Source organism: Neofelis nebulosa, chromosome 5 (genome assembly GCF_028018385.1).
Source record: "Neofelis nebulosa isolate mNeoNeb1 chromosome 5, mNeoNeb1.pri, whole genome shotgun sequence".
Lineage (NCBI taxonomy): Eukaryota > Metazoa > Chordata > Mammalia > Carnivora > Felidae > Neofelis > Neofelis nebulosa.
The window spans coordinates 86,622,441-86,638,379 of NC_080786.1; the positions used below are offsets into that span (position 1 = coordinate 86,622,441).

The 15,939-nt window shown below is 36.6% G+C and overlaps 1 protein-coding gene, 1 non-coding gene and 1 pseudogene across 30 annotated transcripts in view; all 3 read left to right on the forward strand.

The window, feature by feature from the left end:
* Nucleotides 1-15,939, forward strand: part of DLG1 (discs large MAGUK scaffold protein 1) — a 275,368-nt gene that overhangs the window by 122,092 nt on the left and 137,337 nt on the right. For 6 of the 29 annotated variants that reach the window (XM_058730940.1, XM_058730943.1, XM_058730945.1 and 3 more), the window contains exon 1: nucleotides 3,900-4,269. The exons of the other annotated variants lie outside the window; for them this stretch is intronic. In XM_058730940.1, the coding sequence (XP_058586923.1) occupies nucleotides 4,036-4,269 (234 nt within the window). In that variant the 5' untranslated portion in view covers nucleotides 3,900-4,035. Of the gene's footprint in view, nucleotides 1-3,899; nucleotides 4,270-15,939 lie in introns of those variants that run through there. 29 annotated transcript variants of the gene reach the window in all.
* LOC131513015 (anaphase-promoting complex subunit 15-like) lies at nucleotides 1,179-2,158 on the forward strand (annotated as a pseudogene).
* Nucleotides 13,755-13,857, forward strand: LOC131513265 (U6 spliceosomal RNA). Its single transcript, XR_009262495.1, has one exon. It is a non-coding gene; the product is annotated as a U6 spliceosomal RNA (small nuclear RNA).

Sequence of the window (15,939 nt, forward strand, 5' to 3'; positions counted from 1 at the left end):
AATTGTTTGCACTGTAAGTAGGAAATTTGCATTAAGCATTTGTGTACAAAATCCTATCCAGCGGCGCCTGGGTGGCTCAGTCAGTTAAGCGTCCAACTCTTGATTTCGCCTCAGGTCATGATTTCATGTTTCATGAGTTCAAGCCACTCATCGGGCTTTGTGCTGACAGTGCAGAGCCTGCTTGGGATTCTCTCTCTCTCTCTCTCTCTCTCTCTCTCTCTCTCTCTCCCTCTCTTACCACCTCTCCCCTGTTCTTGCGTGAGTGCACGTGTTTTCTCTCTCTCTCAAAATAAATAAATAAACTTAAAATCCTTATCCATGCCAATCCAGAATAACAGAATCTATATCAATTCTAGTGCTTCCCTCCCCATCTCAGGTTTTTATCAGACCTGGATCATCATGGCACATAATTTAGGGCCAAACCAATTACTGGAGCATTCGTTGAAATCATACTAACTAGTTGTTTATTAAGTACCTGGTCAATATTACTACTATTTTTTTGTTATTTTTCTGGTTTTTTTCTTAAGGAAGTTTTACTTTTTTCCTACACTTAGTTCTCTGTTTACTCTTAGTGTTTTCCTCTCTTCCCCTACCCCCAAATGGTTAGAACCATTCTGTCTAGGGCCACAAAATTGCCAGCTACTATCTGCAGAGTCCTTGGGAAGAAGACCAAACTTTGTGCTATAATCTCTATCACAAAGCATCTTAAGTCTCAAAAGTCCCACATGACTCTCAACCCTTATTGGGCATGTATCTGTATTTTTGGAGATGGAATTGTAGAGTATTAGTATCTTTGCTTGCTGAATTAGGGTTTGCAATGGATCTGGAGGTTATAGTTTGCCAATACTACTTTCCATTAGGCTGCATTTAGTTGGTGCTGGTAAGCACACAATAAGCAAGATTTTGTCAGTCCACATCTGAAAAAGTGTATGGCTGAGGTTAGGACTTGTGATGAGTTTATAGCAACCTAAAAATTAAATTACTCTATCATTAGTATATTATCAAGCAGTACTTTTATTCATCTATTGTTTTTAAATGACCACATATTACATACTAATATAGCAGTGTTAGAAGGACAGACTTAGGAACCTGTGGTTCTCAAACTTCAGGTTGCTTAAAAGTCACTTAGGGGGCTTTTGGAGCCTCGGTCTCTTGCCTCATATTTACTGGTTGTAAGAATGGGTGTTGTGTCAGTGACACAGGCCGGGAAGCTGAGGTTCACAGAAGTACAGCGGCTGGCCCAGGATTGGTCAAATGAATTAGGGCAAAATTAGAACTAGACATGAGGAAACTGAGGCTCAGAGAGGTTAAGTGACTTGGCCGAGGTCAAACAGCTAGTAAGTGGTGGAGCCAGGATTCAAACCCAGGTCTGTCTGATTCCCACAAGGAAGAGCTATTTCCCTGCTACCTTCTACTCCATCCCATCACCTAATCAAACTAACCGAATAACTAAAACCAAATACATCTGAAAGCTGGATTCACCTGGCCCTTTACCTCAGTCTAGGAGCTATATCCACCTTGTTTCCCTCATTCCCTCACTCTTCCCCTGTGTGACTGAGACACTGTGGTTTAATCTGGGTTGACCCTGCCTGGAGGAGACAGAGCTGCAGCAGCAAGAACAACAGCATCAGGCCTGGCTCCAGAGCATTGCAGAGAAAGACAATCTGGTACCTATCAGCAAGCCGCCTCAGAGCACTATGACGACGAGGAAGAGGAGGATGAAGATGAGGAGGGTAGTGAAGAGGACTCAGAGGTTGATGAGGACATGCAGGACATGGATGAGATGAATAACTACAATGAGTCACCTGATGATGGAGAGGTCAGTGAGGTGGACATAGAAGGCAATGAACAGGATCAGGACCAACGGATGATCTAGGTAGACCAGGCAGGGTGGCCTCAGGGAAATTCCAGGCCATGCCAATTTACCCTGCACCCCCTGCAGAACCAGCTGATTGCCCCAGTGCCTGAAAGCTCACCCTTGGGTATCTCTTCAGCTGCTGCCAAGAACTGGTTGGTCTCCTTGGCCCCTCCTAGGCCATCACTTTGCCCTTGAATCTCCAGAACCTGAGCCCACCCCACCTTTCTGCCCATTACTTCACCCCTTGCTTGCCGAGTATAGTCTCTTTCTAACTCCCATTAATAAAGACACAGGGGGGCGCCTGGGTGGCTCGGTCGGTTAAGCATCCGACTTCGGCTCAGGTGATCTCACGGTCTGTGAGTTCGAGCCCCACGTCGGGCTCTGTGCTGACCGCTCAGAGCCTGGAGCCTGTTTCAGATTCTGTGTCTCCCTCTCTCTCTGCCCCTCCCCTGTTCATGCTCTGTCTCTCTCTGTCTCAAAAATAAATAAACGTTTAAAAAAAAAAAAAAAGACACAGGATTGATTTAAAAAAAAAAAGTCACTTAGGGGGCTTTTTTAAAATGAAAATTTCCATATCCCTCTTACCCCAAAAAATTCTGGTGAGGAGGGGATACCAGTCGGCATTTTTAACCAGCATCCTAGTTGATTCTGAGGTGGACTACTCTGTTGAGAAAGAGACCTGGTGGGGCGGCGCCTGGGTGGCTCAGTCTGTTGAGTGTCCGACTTTGGCTCAGGTCATGATCTCACTGTGTGTGAGTTCAAGCCCTGCGTCGGGCTCCGTGCTGACAGCTCAGAGCCTGCTTCAGATTCTGTGTCTCCCTCTCTCTCTGCCCCTCCCCTGCTCATGCTCTGTCTGTCTCTGTCAAAGATAAATAAGCATTAAAAGAAATTAAAAAAAGACAGAAAGAGACCTAGTATTAGATGTTAGAAAATGACTATTTAGGGGCACCTGGGTAGCTCAGTCAGTTAAGCCACTCTTGATTTTCAGTTCAGGCTGTGATCCCAGGCTCGTGGGATCTAACCTTAGCGTTAGTCTCCACGCTTAGCATGGAGCCTGCTTAAGATATTCTCCCTTCCTCCCTCCCTGTCTGTCTGTCTGTCTCTCCCCCCCCCCATTCCACCCTAAAAATTTTTTAGAAAAAAGGAAAATGACTACTTAGGAATCAGACAGTGTTATTTAGTGAACCAGAGTATTATTTATGTAGTGTTGGATAAAACATGCTTCACTGGTTATAAAACAAAAAATTTACTTTTAGTTTTTTTGCATTTTTAAAAATTCATAACTTTTTAATCAGTGTTTATGATACATAAACGAGGTTAGGCTAATCATTTAACAGTTTATTTTTTAACACAAAAATTCCAGAAGCCACATATTTATTTTGCTAATTAATTTGGTTCTATCTCCAGACTCAATTATCAAAGCATTAAGAGCCAATACATTACATAAAATAATCATGCCACATTACAAATGGAGTTTTCTCTATCATTATTAGATGCTTAGAGTTGAATGTAGACAGTACCTTTAAAAAACTTAGAATCTAATTAAGGTGAGCTCCTTCCTGATGTGGAAATTTATGTGAATGACAGAGTCTCCTTTAGTAAAATTATTTAAACAATCAGAACTGTTGGCAAGAGAATCCTTTTGTATTTTAAATTCAGTTCATACTTACAATTTGAGCAGTGAAGATGCCATTGGATTTTACTACAGACTGAGATTGAAACTTGCTAATCCAGGGTTTCTCCACCCTGTGCATTAAATCAGGCAGCCCCAAAGGGTCTTGGTAGTCCAGTGTTTATAACATCCTTCTTTACCTGCTAATCGACCTCACTTCCTGGATTTCATTCCGTCTAGTTATCAGCTAACAAAAGAACAGCTTTTGGTTCCTGCAGACGCTGGTGAAAAAATAATCATGAGAAAGACATCAACCTTATGCCGTCTTTTTTGTCTGCAAATATAAACTCAGCCATCATACAACTAACAGGTACAGAGGAAAGATACAAGCTCTTTCATGGGAAGAAATTACAGAGAAAATGAGCATCATTTCTCAAGGTTTTTATTTTCCCTGATCTCCAAGTGATGCTGCTGTAATTCTAGCTGCAGTTTTTACCGATCATTCACCACTCAGCAGCTGGTAGAGAAGTAAGACTGCTTGGCAACCACCTGCAGGGCTGCAGAGATGAATTACATTTTCGGGAACAACACACTTCTATACTCTCGCGCCAGTCGAGGAGGCAATACTAGCTCTAGCCATGGCTCAGTAGGCCCAAAGCAGAAACACTGGGCAAAAAAGGGTTCATCAGATGAACTGCAAGCAGAGCCAGAACCTTCACGCTGGCAGCAGATAGTTGCATTTTTCACTCGAAGACACAGCTTTATTGACTGCATCTCGGTAGCCACCAGCTCCACCCAGGTAACATACCACTTGTTGAAATTATTTTCAGTATATTTCGGTTTACGTTTACTTTGCAAATGTGTTAGTATAAATTTCTTGTTATTAAAAATATAATCTTCTGCACTGAAACCTTGGATACGCAGAAATGTATGTTTTCAGTCCATCTATGTAGGTCTTTAGCATGAAAGAGGAAACAAAAAATATGTTCTCTTTTGCTCTTATGTAATACCAAACAAAACAGTCTCTGATTCTGTTGAGGGACTTCTCTAAAAATACAAACCATTGATACATAAATTAAAATGTAAATTAATAATGCTTGTCTCCTTATTTTTAGACTTAAATCCTGTAAACTATGATGTCTAACCAAAGAAAATACCCGTTTGTTTAGCTTTTGTATGTCATAAGATAAGCTGGGGAGATTGTTATGGTACAGAAACAGAAGATAATTTGAAATATTTTTATTTTCTAGTGTTTTGAGAATAAATGGAGTAGTTGGCTATTGCTATATATACTTATATCTTAAAAAGTTATATTAAATTATGGTTTATTCAAATAACTTAATGAATTAAATATATATTTGTATAAATATACATTCTATAATATACATTATATAAATATACATTATCTAGAGTTAATTTAAAAGCATTAAACTTGTGAAATCACACAATTGTAGGAATATTTTTTCAAATAGTCGATTGACAATTTTTAAAGAGATGACCAAGCACTAAAAATCTTCCAAATTTAAAAAAAAAAAAAAAAACACATAAAACCAAATCTTTTTGAGGAAATGAGTTTTGAAAATAGTGGGAAAATAGAAAATTAATAATAATTTAGGTGAAATATGTATTTGGTATTAAAGGAGGTTGAGAGCTATTCATGTTTTAAAATATTTTAATAGATACTCATTCAACTTTGGTAAAAATGAAAAGAAGAGAAATAGTCATAAAAATAAGGAGAATGCTTTTGTCATTTGACATCAGTAATACTTAATAAAATTCATACACATATCCCAGTGCTTTTTTAAAATACATTTCTTTAAAGCAATCTCTTTTTTTATTAGAAGCAGCACAATAAATATAAACTGTCAACAGCTTCTTTGTTGCTTTTGATTACTTGAATTGTCTTTCAGTAGTTTTAATTTTAAAATAATGTCATATTCTTACATGATAAATTGTACTTATTTTGCTTACATGTGTGAAAGAAATGGAATTACTGGATTAGGGAGTCATAATTGTTTTTATGTAGGTACTGATATTAGTTATAATCAAAACTTCTTCAGAGGCAACAATATGATTTAACTCTTAGGTTGACTACTGCCCAAAGAATTTAACTAACTTGATTTTTACTACAGTTGCACATACCAAAAAGAGATGCAAAGACTAAGGCTTGGTGTTGTTATTCATTATAGATTAATCTTAAATGAATATTTTTTCCATTGTCAGTAAAAAAAGATAGACTTAAAACTTACATGTAGTTTATATAAATAAACAGTACTGTATATGTATACATACACATACATGCTACTACGGATACATAATTCATCTTATTAGGGGCATACAAATGAAAAGACAAGCAAAATAGTTCACATATAAAACTATTGAAACCACAGAATTATATTACAGTTACTTAGGAGTTGGAGAAAAAGTTGCTATTGCACTAAAATAGAAATAAATACAATAGTTTTCAATAAAAACACTATTTGCAATTAATCCTACAAAGCCATTTAAAATTTTATTTTTCTCCCATTTGTTTCAGGTCATTTGTGTATACTGATACATGACTTAGTTTTTATCTCTTTCACATCTCTTTTTGTTACTTTTTCGTTATCTTTGTATTTCATCTCTAGAAATGTAGACATGAGGTCAGAGGTTTTAGCTTTTATTTCTCCTGCTCTAGCATGCCATCATATCATTTTTCATTCTATGGGTTTTTCTAACTGATGAGTTAGGTGTTTTGTGTATCCAAGTCTTTTCTTATAACTCACTGGAATTCATTTTACTGGATAAAATACAATAGGACTGAGATAGAACGTTAGACATATTTTGGTCTTGGTTGATGCTAGAATACATTTTTCTGTTTCATCTACTGACCCATGGCTTGCAGTTTTATTTTGTAGCACCAGAAGGATTTACATATTGTTATAAGCAAAGTAGATTAATGAAATTTCATAATATATTGAGCGTATGCTACATATCTTTGAAGATAGTACGTGATAGTGTTTTGTTCTGCAACTGATAAATAATAGCACTGATTACCAGGTCTCCTGTTTCACTGTTGTTAGAAATATTTTTTCTAAGATTTGATAGCAAGATTAACTTTGAATCTAATTCCTTATAACTATGCAGCATGATACTTTTAGCAGTTTGGAGAGTTGCTATTAAATGAAGTTTTATTAATTTGAAAGTCATTACTCTGATTTAATATCCCCCCAAATATCCTCTATAAATAAAAAGAAAATTTATTTACTTTAAAAATTCATTTAAATTGCTTGTGTGATGGAAATACTCATGTTAATAACTCAGATTATATGCCAGGTTCTACTGTAATATTTGGAACTTAGTATGAAGTCATTAATGTCTTTTTAAATGATAAGGAAGCTAAGTGGTTATAAACTTTGGCAAGACCCCCAGCTTCTAGGATAGGGCATGGCATATATTTGGTGCTCCATGAATGTTTATGGAATTATTTTCCATTTCAGTTACCGAGAACCTTTTTAGTTTGTGGCCTTCCAGAATACAGCACCTAATCCAAAACCTCCTGGGTACCTATTTTTATTTTCCTTCCCTCACAAGTGCCTTTAGTTCTTCACAGTAGCCTATTTCTTTCTGTACTTCCCTTTTCTTCCCTTCCATTCTTAGTATTTCCTTGAAGCCACACAAATCCCCCATGTGCCTGATTTCCTCACCCCTTTGAATCTCTACCCAATGATGATAACTATACAGCTTACAAACTATTTCTCATTTTTGTCATTTGATTATATCCCGGAAGTTTACATTGGATTTGTTTTGTTTTAATGTTAAATTAAGATGAGTTTCTAATTATTTTACTCTGGTTTAAGTTTTTTCTGTTTTGTGCTTCATTCTACTTAAGTTCTTAATTTTGAATAATACAGAAAAACAGTGCTTCGAGCGCTCATTTCCTTACCTCAGAATTCCCTCTGTTCTTCCTGTTAGGATGACTTAATGCCAACCTTCCCCGACTTATATAGTGCACTCAGCTCACTTCCAGTCTAGGACCAATTTATATATTTATGAGGGTTTTAAAGAACTCCAGCACAGTATTTCTAGTCTTTGCTATACTTGATTAGCTCCTAGGTAAAAAGTTTTGCCTACTGGGTGATACTAGTGCTTATTAATGAGTATAATAGTTATATAAACTTTGAACAGCTGTGAAGTCGTAAGTCACTTTGAATGTGTGTTTAGCAACTGTTCCTATATTTTGGACTACTTGAAAATCCCTAACATGGATCAGTGTAAATAATCAAACAGGATTCCACCCTCCCCCAGACAAATGACATGCCTAATGAAGCAGAAAACAACACAGTTCTTTTCTTGGGAGTGAATGGAACAGACATGATGACTTGTCATAACTGAAGAAGAACAATAAAATTTTAATAAGAGTTGAATAGTCTACTTTTTAAGAGGAAAAATCCTGTCCTACATTAACATACAGGAAAACACTTTTCAGATACCCATGTGGGAAAATATATAGACTAATTTGTATTAAAAGAGTATTATTTGTCCTAAGCAGATGCATTCTAGATTATAAAAGGCTTAATTTGTAGAGTTGTGCATTGGATATATTGTCCAAAAAAGAAGATAATATTATCAGCCTCATTAAGTTAATTGTTATTAAGTGACTTAATATATGTATCATACTTAGTGCCTAGTAGCTATTATTTTATTATATTATTATATTGCTTAACTTTGATAATCCATGGACAAATTCACATGTAGGTAATTAGGAGTTATAGCACCTAGAGTAGTGCATTTTTTATTCATTCAGTAAATAGTGTTGATGGAATAAGTTAGCTGTAAGTACAAGCCATGCACTTTTTTAAGAACCCCAGACCTCAACATCTTTAACTGTAGGATGTAAGGAAGGGGCCCCAAAGAGCACCTCAGCTCTTGGGTGAGACCACCAACTCCTTTACTTTGCCTTTCCCAGCATTCCCTTAGATTGCCAAACCAGTCACAAATAAACAACTAAATTTAATTGATTATTCATTCACCTTTACCAAGCTTTCCTAAGCATACCTTCAGAACTAATTTTCTACCCTATATCCCTTTTGAACTTACCACAAAAAGTACAAATATTCCTGATCATTCTCATTCATTTTCTTATCTCTGAGTGATTCAGGTATATCTCTAATCTGTTTTAAACTCCCCATTTCTCTCTACCCTCCCAAGCCCTTTTAGTCTGCCCTTTAGAACTCCCAATTTGTCATCAGCAAAATTTCCTTTACCCTACAGCTCTTCTCTGTTGGTTCATCTCACCCTTTTTTCACTCATAGACGCCTGGCATTCCTCTGAGGATACTGGGTTGTTTTTTTTTTCTATCGTCCTCTGGAAAAGTGGAGCTTTTATCTGTCATATCTCATGCACCATGGGACCAGCAAGTGGAGTTGATGTCTTCCTTGCTTCCATTGTGCTTCCAATGTGCTTCCATTGATATTTATGGATGGTTGTACCTCCTCTCTCTTTGAAAAAAAAATGTAGGTGCCATCAGACAGTATTTTCTGCTTCCCCTCCTTTTCTAGTCATCTACATTTCTCTCAGTCACTCCCACTCATTAATGATTTGAACAACTGGTTTACTGTCTTTTCTTGCCCACTAATCCTGTAATTTTTCTAAGTGAGTTTCAGTATCCTTGTGTAATTTATCCAAAATCTTGACTTCTCAATTCTTTGATCTCCTTACCTCTAAGAATCTTGTTTTTTCTTTCACTTGAGTGACACACTTAAATAGTTATATTTAGGACCTCAGTACCATCGACTGTAGCACTTACAAAATCTCAGTTGCAAGCATTTCAGACTATCTGACTAGCACTTTCTTTTTAGCTCACTTCCCCTACTACAATGATTTTCTTTTTTTATCTTCTGAAGACCTTCAGCTCAACTTTTTATTATCTATCACTCCTTTCATGCTCTAACTTCTCTCCTTGCCTTGTTCATTTTCCTTGGTCCATGACTATAAATACTGCCTTTCATTATCTCAACTTTCTTGCCCCTCTGTCACTTCATTGATAAGATTCAACCTTTGTTCATTGCGACTCTGCCTCCTTCACACTGGCTCCAAAGCTGCACATTAAATTTCCAATACCCATTTCCTGGCCCTCATTTTTAGTTGATGATCTTACTCTGTATGCTAGGCCTGTTAAAATAAATGATCTATCTGTGTTCTTAAAGCTCATCCTTTACTTCTGCTCTGTATCTTAGTCCCTTTAACTATTATTTAGGGACTTCTGAAATTCTCTGTTCTTCACTACATTATCTGTCTTTCCCCCTATACTGAATTTTCTCATCAGCATATGTGCCTCTTATAATACCTCTCATTAAAACAACCAACCAGGGGCGCCCAGGTGGCTCAGGTGGGTATGGATCCGACTTCCGCTCAGGTCACGATCTCATGGTTTGTGGGTTTGAGCCCCGCGTCAGGCTCTGTGCTGACAGCTTGGAGCCTGGAGCTTGCTTCAGATTCTGTGTCTCCCTCTGTCTCTGCCCCTCCCCTGCTCATGCTCTCTCTCTGTTTCTCAGAAATAAACAAACGTTAAAAAAAAATTTTTTTTTGAAAACAACCAACCAGAAACTCTCTTTTGGAGTAGGTTTTCAAATCCAGTGATCAGTTCACAGTTTTTGTTTTACTTGAAACCATAACAGCTTTTACACAATTGACTATTCCCTCCTTTAAATTCTTTTCTCATTTGACTTTTGAACACCACCCTTCTGATACTCTCCCAACCTCATTTTCTTTGGCAGTATCTTCCTCCTCTTCCTACTGCTAACCAAGTGCCTGGGGACTCAGTCCTTGAACTTCTCTCTTTTTATATTCACATTTCAGGTGATCTCATCCAGTCTTGTGCCTTTAAATAACATCAGTATTTGTTTTAGCCCACAGCGAATCCTTGTACATTAGACTTGTACATCTTCTTACTCAGGATCTCTACTTGAATTAAGTTTCTGAAGGCTAACAAGTCAAAAACAATCTCTAGTTTTATTGTTCTCCCCATCTTCTTTCATCATCACCCACTGAGATGCTGGAGACAGAAACTCTAATCATTCTCTATTATTTTTTTCCTTTGGTCCACGTTCGGTCTAACAACAAATCCTATTGGCTCTATGTCCAGGTTATATTTATGATCTGACCCCTTTTTGCCATTTGTAAAACTACTAAATTCAAATTATTTTTTTCCTGAACTACAGCAGTAGCCCTCTAACTGGTTCCCCATCTTCATTCTTTGGAGAATAAACTGTTAAGAGCAACAGTCTGTTCACTCATCAACCAGCATCCTCGTTTCAGAGTGTCAATACCTTGTTTTTAACCCTTCCATGGCTTTCAATCCAATTTATAATAAAAGCCTAAATCCTTATTTACCATGGACCAAAAGTCCATGACAGTACCTCCAATCCTACTTCATACTGCTCGCTCACTTATTCTACTGGGTATACTGGCCTTGTTCCTGTTCCTCAAATATATCAAATGAGGCCATCTCTCAAAGCCTTTATCTTGATGTTCTCTTCTCTCTGCCTGTAACGTTCTTTCTCCTAGATATTCTCATGGTTTATTCCCTCACGACCTTCAGATATCTGCTTATCTATTGCCTTCTCACAGGGCCTTCCAAGATTCTTATCCAAGGTTGCAGGTACTCATTCACTCCAGACATTATTCTCTCTTCTTACCTTTAAAATTTTTTTTTCTTTGTAGCGTTTAATACTACCTGTTTCTTTTTTACTGTAAATTTTTCATTTGTCTGAATTCTCCCTTAGACCTTCTAGGAAACATATTACACTTTATCTAGTGTTATCCTGATCCTCTAGCTGATGATTCTCTTCTTAGTTACCCGTTTGGGAAGAAATACACAAGAGGAGGTGAGGCAGGGAGAGAAGAGGGAACCCGTTCAATTTCCTTATAATTAGGAAGACTGTGTAACTCATCGATCAAACGGGAGTACTTTTGATGGAAAGAAAGAACTATTAATAATTAAAGTGGGACAACAGACATAAAAACAGACTTACCAGGCAAACAGAGGCATATGGTACATCATTTATAGCCATTTATCTGCTGGTTTTTCGCACCAGGCAGCAAGTTTAAATAGTCACACCAAGACATCTCCACCTTGGACCATTCTGGATTGGCCTAATCTTTCGAAATACATGTTTCACACATTTAGACTCGTGCCTAATGATAGTTGTATTTTGAGGTGATCAAATTTATATATTTTTCTTCATCTCTAAGGAATAAACTTGGTTACATTCAGTAATATACTGCCTTTATATTAAACTAGAACATGTAGAGAGTAGACAGTCCTCTTAAAATACTTTGGAAATGCGAACTCTGATAGGATAGTTTCTAGGAGAATAGTTAAGAATGGGTTAGGATAGGGGTACCTGGATGGCTCAGTCTGTTAAGCGTTGGACTTCAGCTCAGGTCATGATCTCACAGTTCATGGGTTTGAGCTCCGTGTTAGGCTCTGTGCTGACAGCTCAGAGCCTGGAGCCTGCTTCAGATTCTGTGTCTCCCTCTCTCTCTGCCCCTCCCCTGCCCACGCTCTGTCTCTTTCTCAAAAATAATAAACATTAAGAAAAAAATTTTAATAGGTTAGAATAAAAACTATTATACTGGTTGTGAGATGCTGCCTCTTGGCAAAGTTTAATTGCCCATTCAAAAGGTCATTAAGGGAAAAAAAAAAAAAAAGGTCATTAAGTCCAAATGGTAAGATTGATACCATGACTCAGATTTAGAAGTTAATTGTTCCCCTTTTCAACTGAAGAACGTTACGGAATTTCTTACAGGGAACCTATATGTACCCACTAAAAATTTGTTCAAGTTATGTTTAATACCCAGTCATTTGTACAGTAGAAAACTTGAGAAAAGTATAGAGATGAAGATTAAACAAAAAATAGTTTACAATGGTTATAGAAGCCTTTAAAAGATACCAAATTTGACTAAACAGTCCAGCATTTGCACTCCTTGGTATTTATCTAAATGAGTTGAAGACTTATGTCCACATGAAAACCTGCATACACATGTTTATAGCACCTTTATTTATAATTGCTAGAATTTGGAAGCAACCAAAATGTCCTTCAGTGGGTGAATGGATAAATAAACTGTGGTACATCCAGATAGAGGAATTTATTTAGCACTAAAAAGAAATGAAAAGACATGGAGGGACCTTAAATGCATTTTACCAAGTGAATGAAGCCAATCTGAAAAGGCTATATACCCTGTCCTTCAACTATTTGACTTTCTGGAAAAGGCAAAACTATGGAGACAGTACAAAGATTGGTGGTTGCCTAGGGTTAGGGAAGAGGTAAGGATGAAAAGGTAGAACAAAGAGAATTTTTGGAACAGTGATACTGTTCTGTATATTGGTAGATAGATGTCATGAATTTGCTAAAACCCATAGAATGTCCACTAAGAAGTGTCCACTAAGAGTGAACTGTGAACTTAGGGTAATTGTGATGTATCAATGTAGGTTCATCATTTGTACAAATGTACCACTCTGGTGGAAAATGTTGATAATGGGGAATTATGCATGTGTGTGGGCATAGGTTATATGGGAATTCTGTACTTTATGCTCGATTTTACTTTGAACCTAGAAACTGCTTTAAAAATTAAAGCCTGTTGGGGCTCCTGGGTGGCTCAATTGGTTAAGCATCTGACTTCGGCTCAGGTCAGGATCTTGTTCAAGCCCGGCTGAACTCTGAGCCTGGAGCCTGCTGCAGAGTCTGTGTCTACCCCCCTCTCTCTGCCTTTCCCCTGCTCACACTCTGTCTTTGTCTCTCTCAAAACTAAGCATAAAAAAAAAAAAACAAAAACCTTAATAAAAAATAAAGCCTATTAAAAATTAATATCTTAATGAATATTAGATTGGCTATAGCTTAAAGAACTAAATAAATGAAATTTGTTTATATAAGCTTTTTATAAATAGGTGTATTGCATTCATCTTTATAGCTTCTGTATAGTGTCATGATTGATTATTAGATAGCCCTTTTGTCAAGGACAAATAGGTAGAAAGAGAAATTTCACAAGCTGCAACTTACATGTTTTTAATATATTCAAACAATTTTTAAAGTTAACCTTTAAAATTATGTTTTACTAACAGTGCTAAAAAATTACGCACATGCTCAGGATAAGAGAGTCAGCCTTTCTAACATTTTTGCCCTATTTTCAAGCAGTGTTTGTTTTCATGAGATTTGTACTTCATACCTCTTATCACAACTTATCACAACTGTTTATTTCAGTAATCAGTTGGGTAATGATTCATTTAATATTAGCTGCTGAGTGCTTGCTTTTGGCAGCACACATACTAAAATTGGAACGATGCAGAGTACCACGGCCCCTGTACAAGGATGACACGCAAGTTCGTGAAGCTTCCATATTTTTAAAAAATAGTTTCAAACAGAGAGGAAGGCAAACCATAAGAAACTCTTAAATACAGAAAACAAACTGAGGTTTTGGTGGGGGGTGAGAGGGGGGAAAATGGGTGATGAGGATTGAAGAGGGCATTTGTTGGGATGAGCACTGGGTGTTGTCTGTAAGTGATGAATCATGGGAATCTACTCCTGAAGCCAAGAGCACACTGTATACACTACGTTAACTAATTTGACAGTAAATTATTTTTTTAAAAAAAAGAATATTTTGAAACAAAAGATAGAATCATAGGAGAGAGAGAGGAAAAAGAATTGGTTAATGGGCTGCAGGTACAAATAGATATAGGGATTGGGATATTTATTTTAATGCGAAGTTAAAGGGTGTAGAAAGAGGCTGCTTCATTTGATGTTTTATTTTGTTTTTTGGCCTTAGATTAGGAGATATTTCTGCCATCTTTACACTGTTTCTTTTCACCAGTGAGGCCTTTTCTCCTCCTTTCTATTCTTTTAAGATAAAGCATCTCTATAAATGTTTCTTGATTCCATAATTAAAATTATTCTCTCCTTACATTGTAAACTTTTTTCCTTTCTTATAGTACGGTAGAATCTTGTGTTTATCTGATTTTTGTGCCCTAAAATATCTGACTCATCTAGGGGCGCCTGGGTAGCTCGATCAGTTGTGTCCGACTCTTGATTTTAGCTCAGGTCATGATCTCATGGTTGTAAGATCGAGCCCCACACAATGACCATGGAGCATGCTTAAGATTCTCTCCCTCTCTCTCTCCTTCTGCCCCTCCTCTCCTTGTGCTCTCTCTCTCTCTCTCAAAAAATAAAATAAAATTAAATATTAGCTGCTGAACCAGAAGCTTCACAAGAGCTGGTAATACAAGATGTATGTTTTCTTGTATCCCCAAAGTTAGCACAATGAATGCACTTGATAAATGTTTGTTGAATGAATAAACAAATGTTATATACTTGTTTATTTTCACTTAATCTGATGCTGGCTGCAAGGAAATTTGGACCTTCTAAATATGGTTTGACCACTGTAAATTTCTCAAGCCATTTTTATGTAGAACTATGACTTAAATTTTTTTCAATTTTTTTTAATTTAAAAAAGTCTACAAGATTTTGTAAACATCATGTGTATTTCAAAAGTAATTCAAAGCTGTCTGTAAAAAATTTGAGACATATATATTCTTATACATATGAAGAATTTAAATTCTTACTGTTAAAATTTGACTTAGATTCATTTTCTTTAAAGATTTTTTTCCATGTTATTCTTTGTACTTCCTGGCCCTATTATTTAGATAACATTTCAGTCCTCCATTTTATATCAAAATTTAGAATTTTTATAAAGGTAAAAATAGTTGTTCAGACCATGTGGGAACAGTAGCCTACAATTATCACCTTATTTAACAAACTTTAAATAAGCCAACTGATGTAATAATTTTACAGGCATATGCAAGTCAATCAAAAAAGACTGGACCTTTTTTGTGCAAGTATAAACCAACTGGCAACGACATCTGGAAGCAGTGGAATTTTAGGAAAGCCTAAACACAATTTCTTCTTCCTCTAGATATATGTATTTAGAAGATTTTTTTCCCTTATGTCTTAAAAGGAGCCCTGTCTATTAGTTCTTTATCCTTCAGTAAACCCCAACTTAGTCCCATTTCTGAACAATATTTTTAGTATTTGTGAAATCTAAACAGTGGCTATTGACTGAGCCAGCTCTGGAATGGGAAGCAGTTATTGTTACGACAGAATGAGACAAATTTGTTGTCTTACAGATTTTTTATTGGTCCTGAAGGAATATTAAGAGATACTCTCTGAGATTTGGATCAAAACAGATCCCAGCCTGGTTTTTCTTTATTTAACTCTGACTAATCTTGGTGGAACCATCTAATGCCTCAAAGCATTATAAATTTGAATAAGAAATCCATTTGAAAGTATTTGGAAAGTGAGAAGGAAAAAAATCCAAAATGCATACCAATCTTAGGATTTAATTGCTTCAGCTATACTAAATACCATAGCAAGATTTTGGAGGAGTGTGGGAGTGGGAAGCAGACCAAAAATGTCATTTTAATCACTCTTCCTAA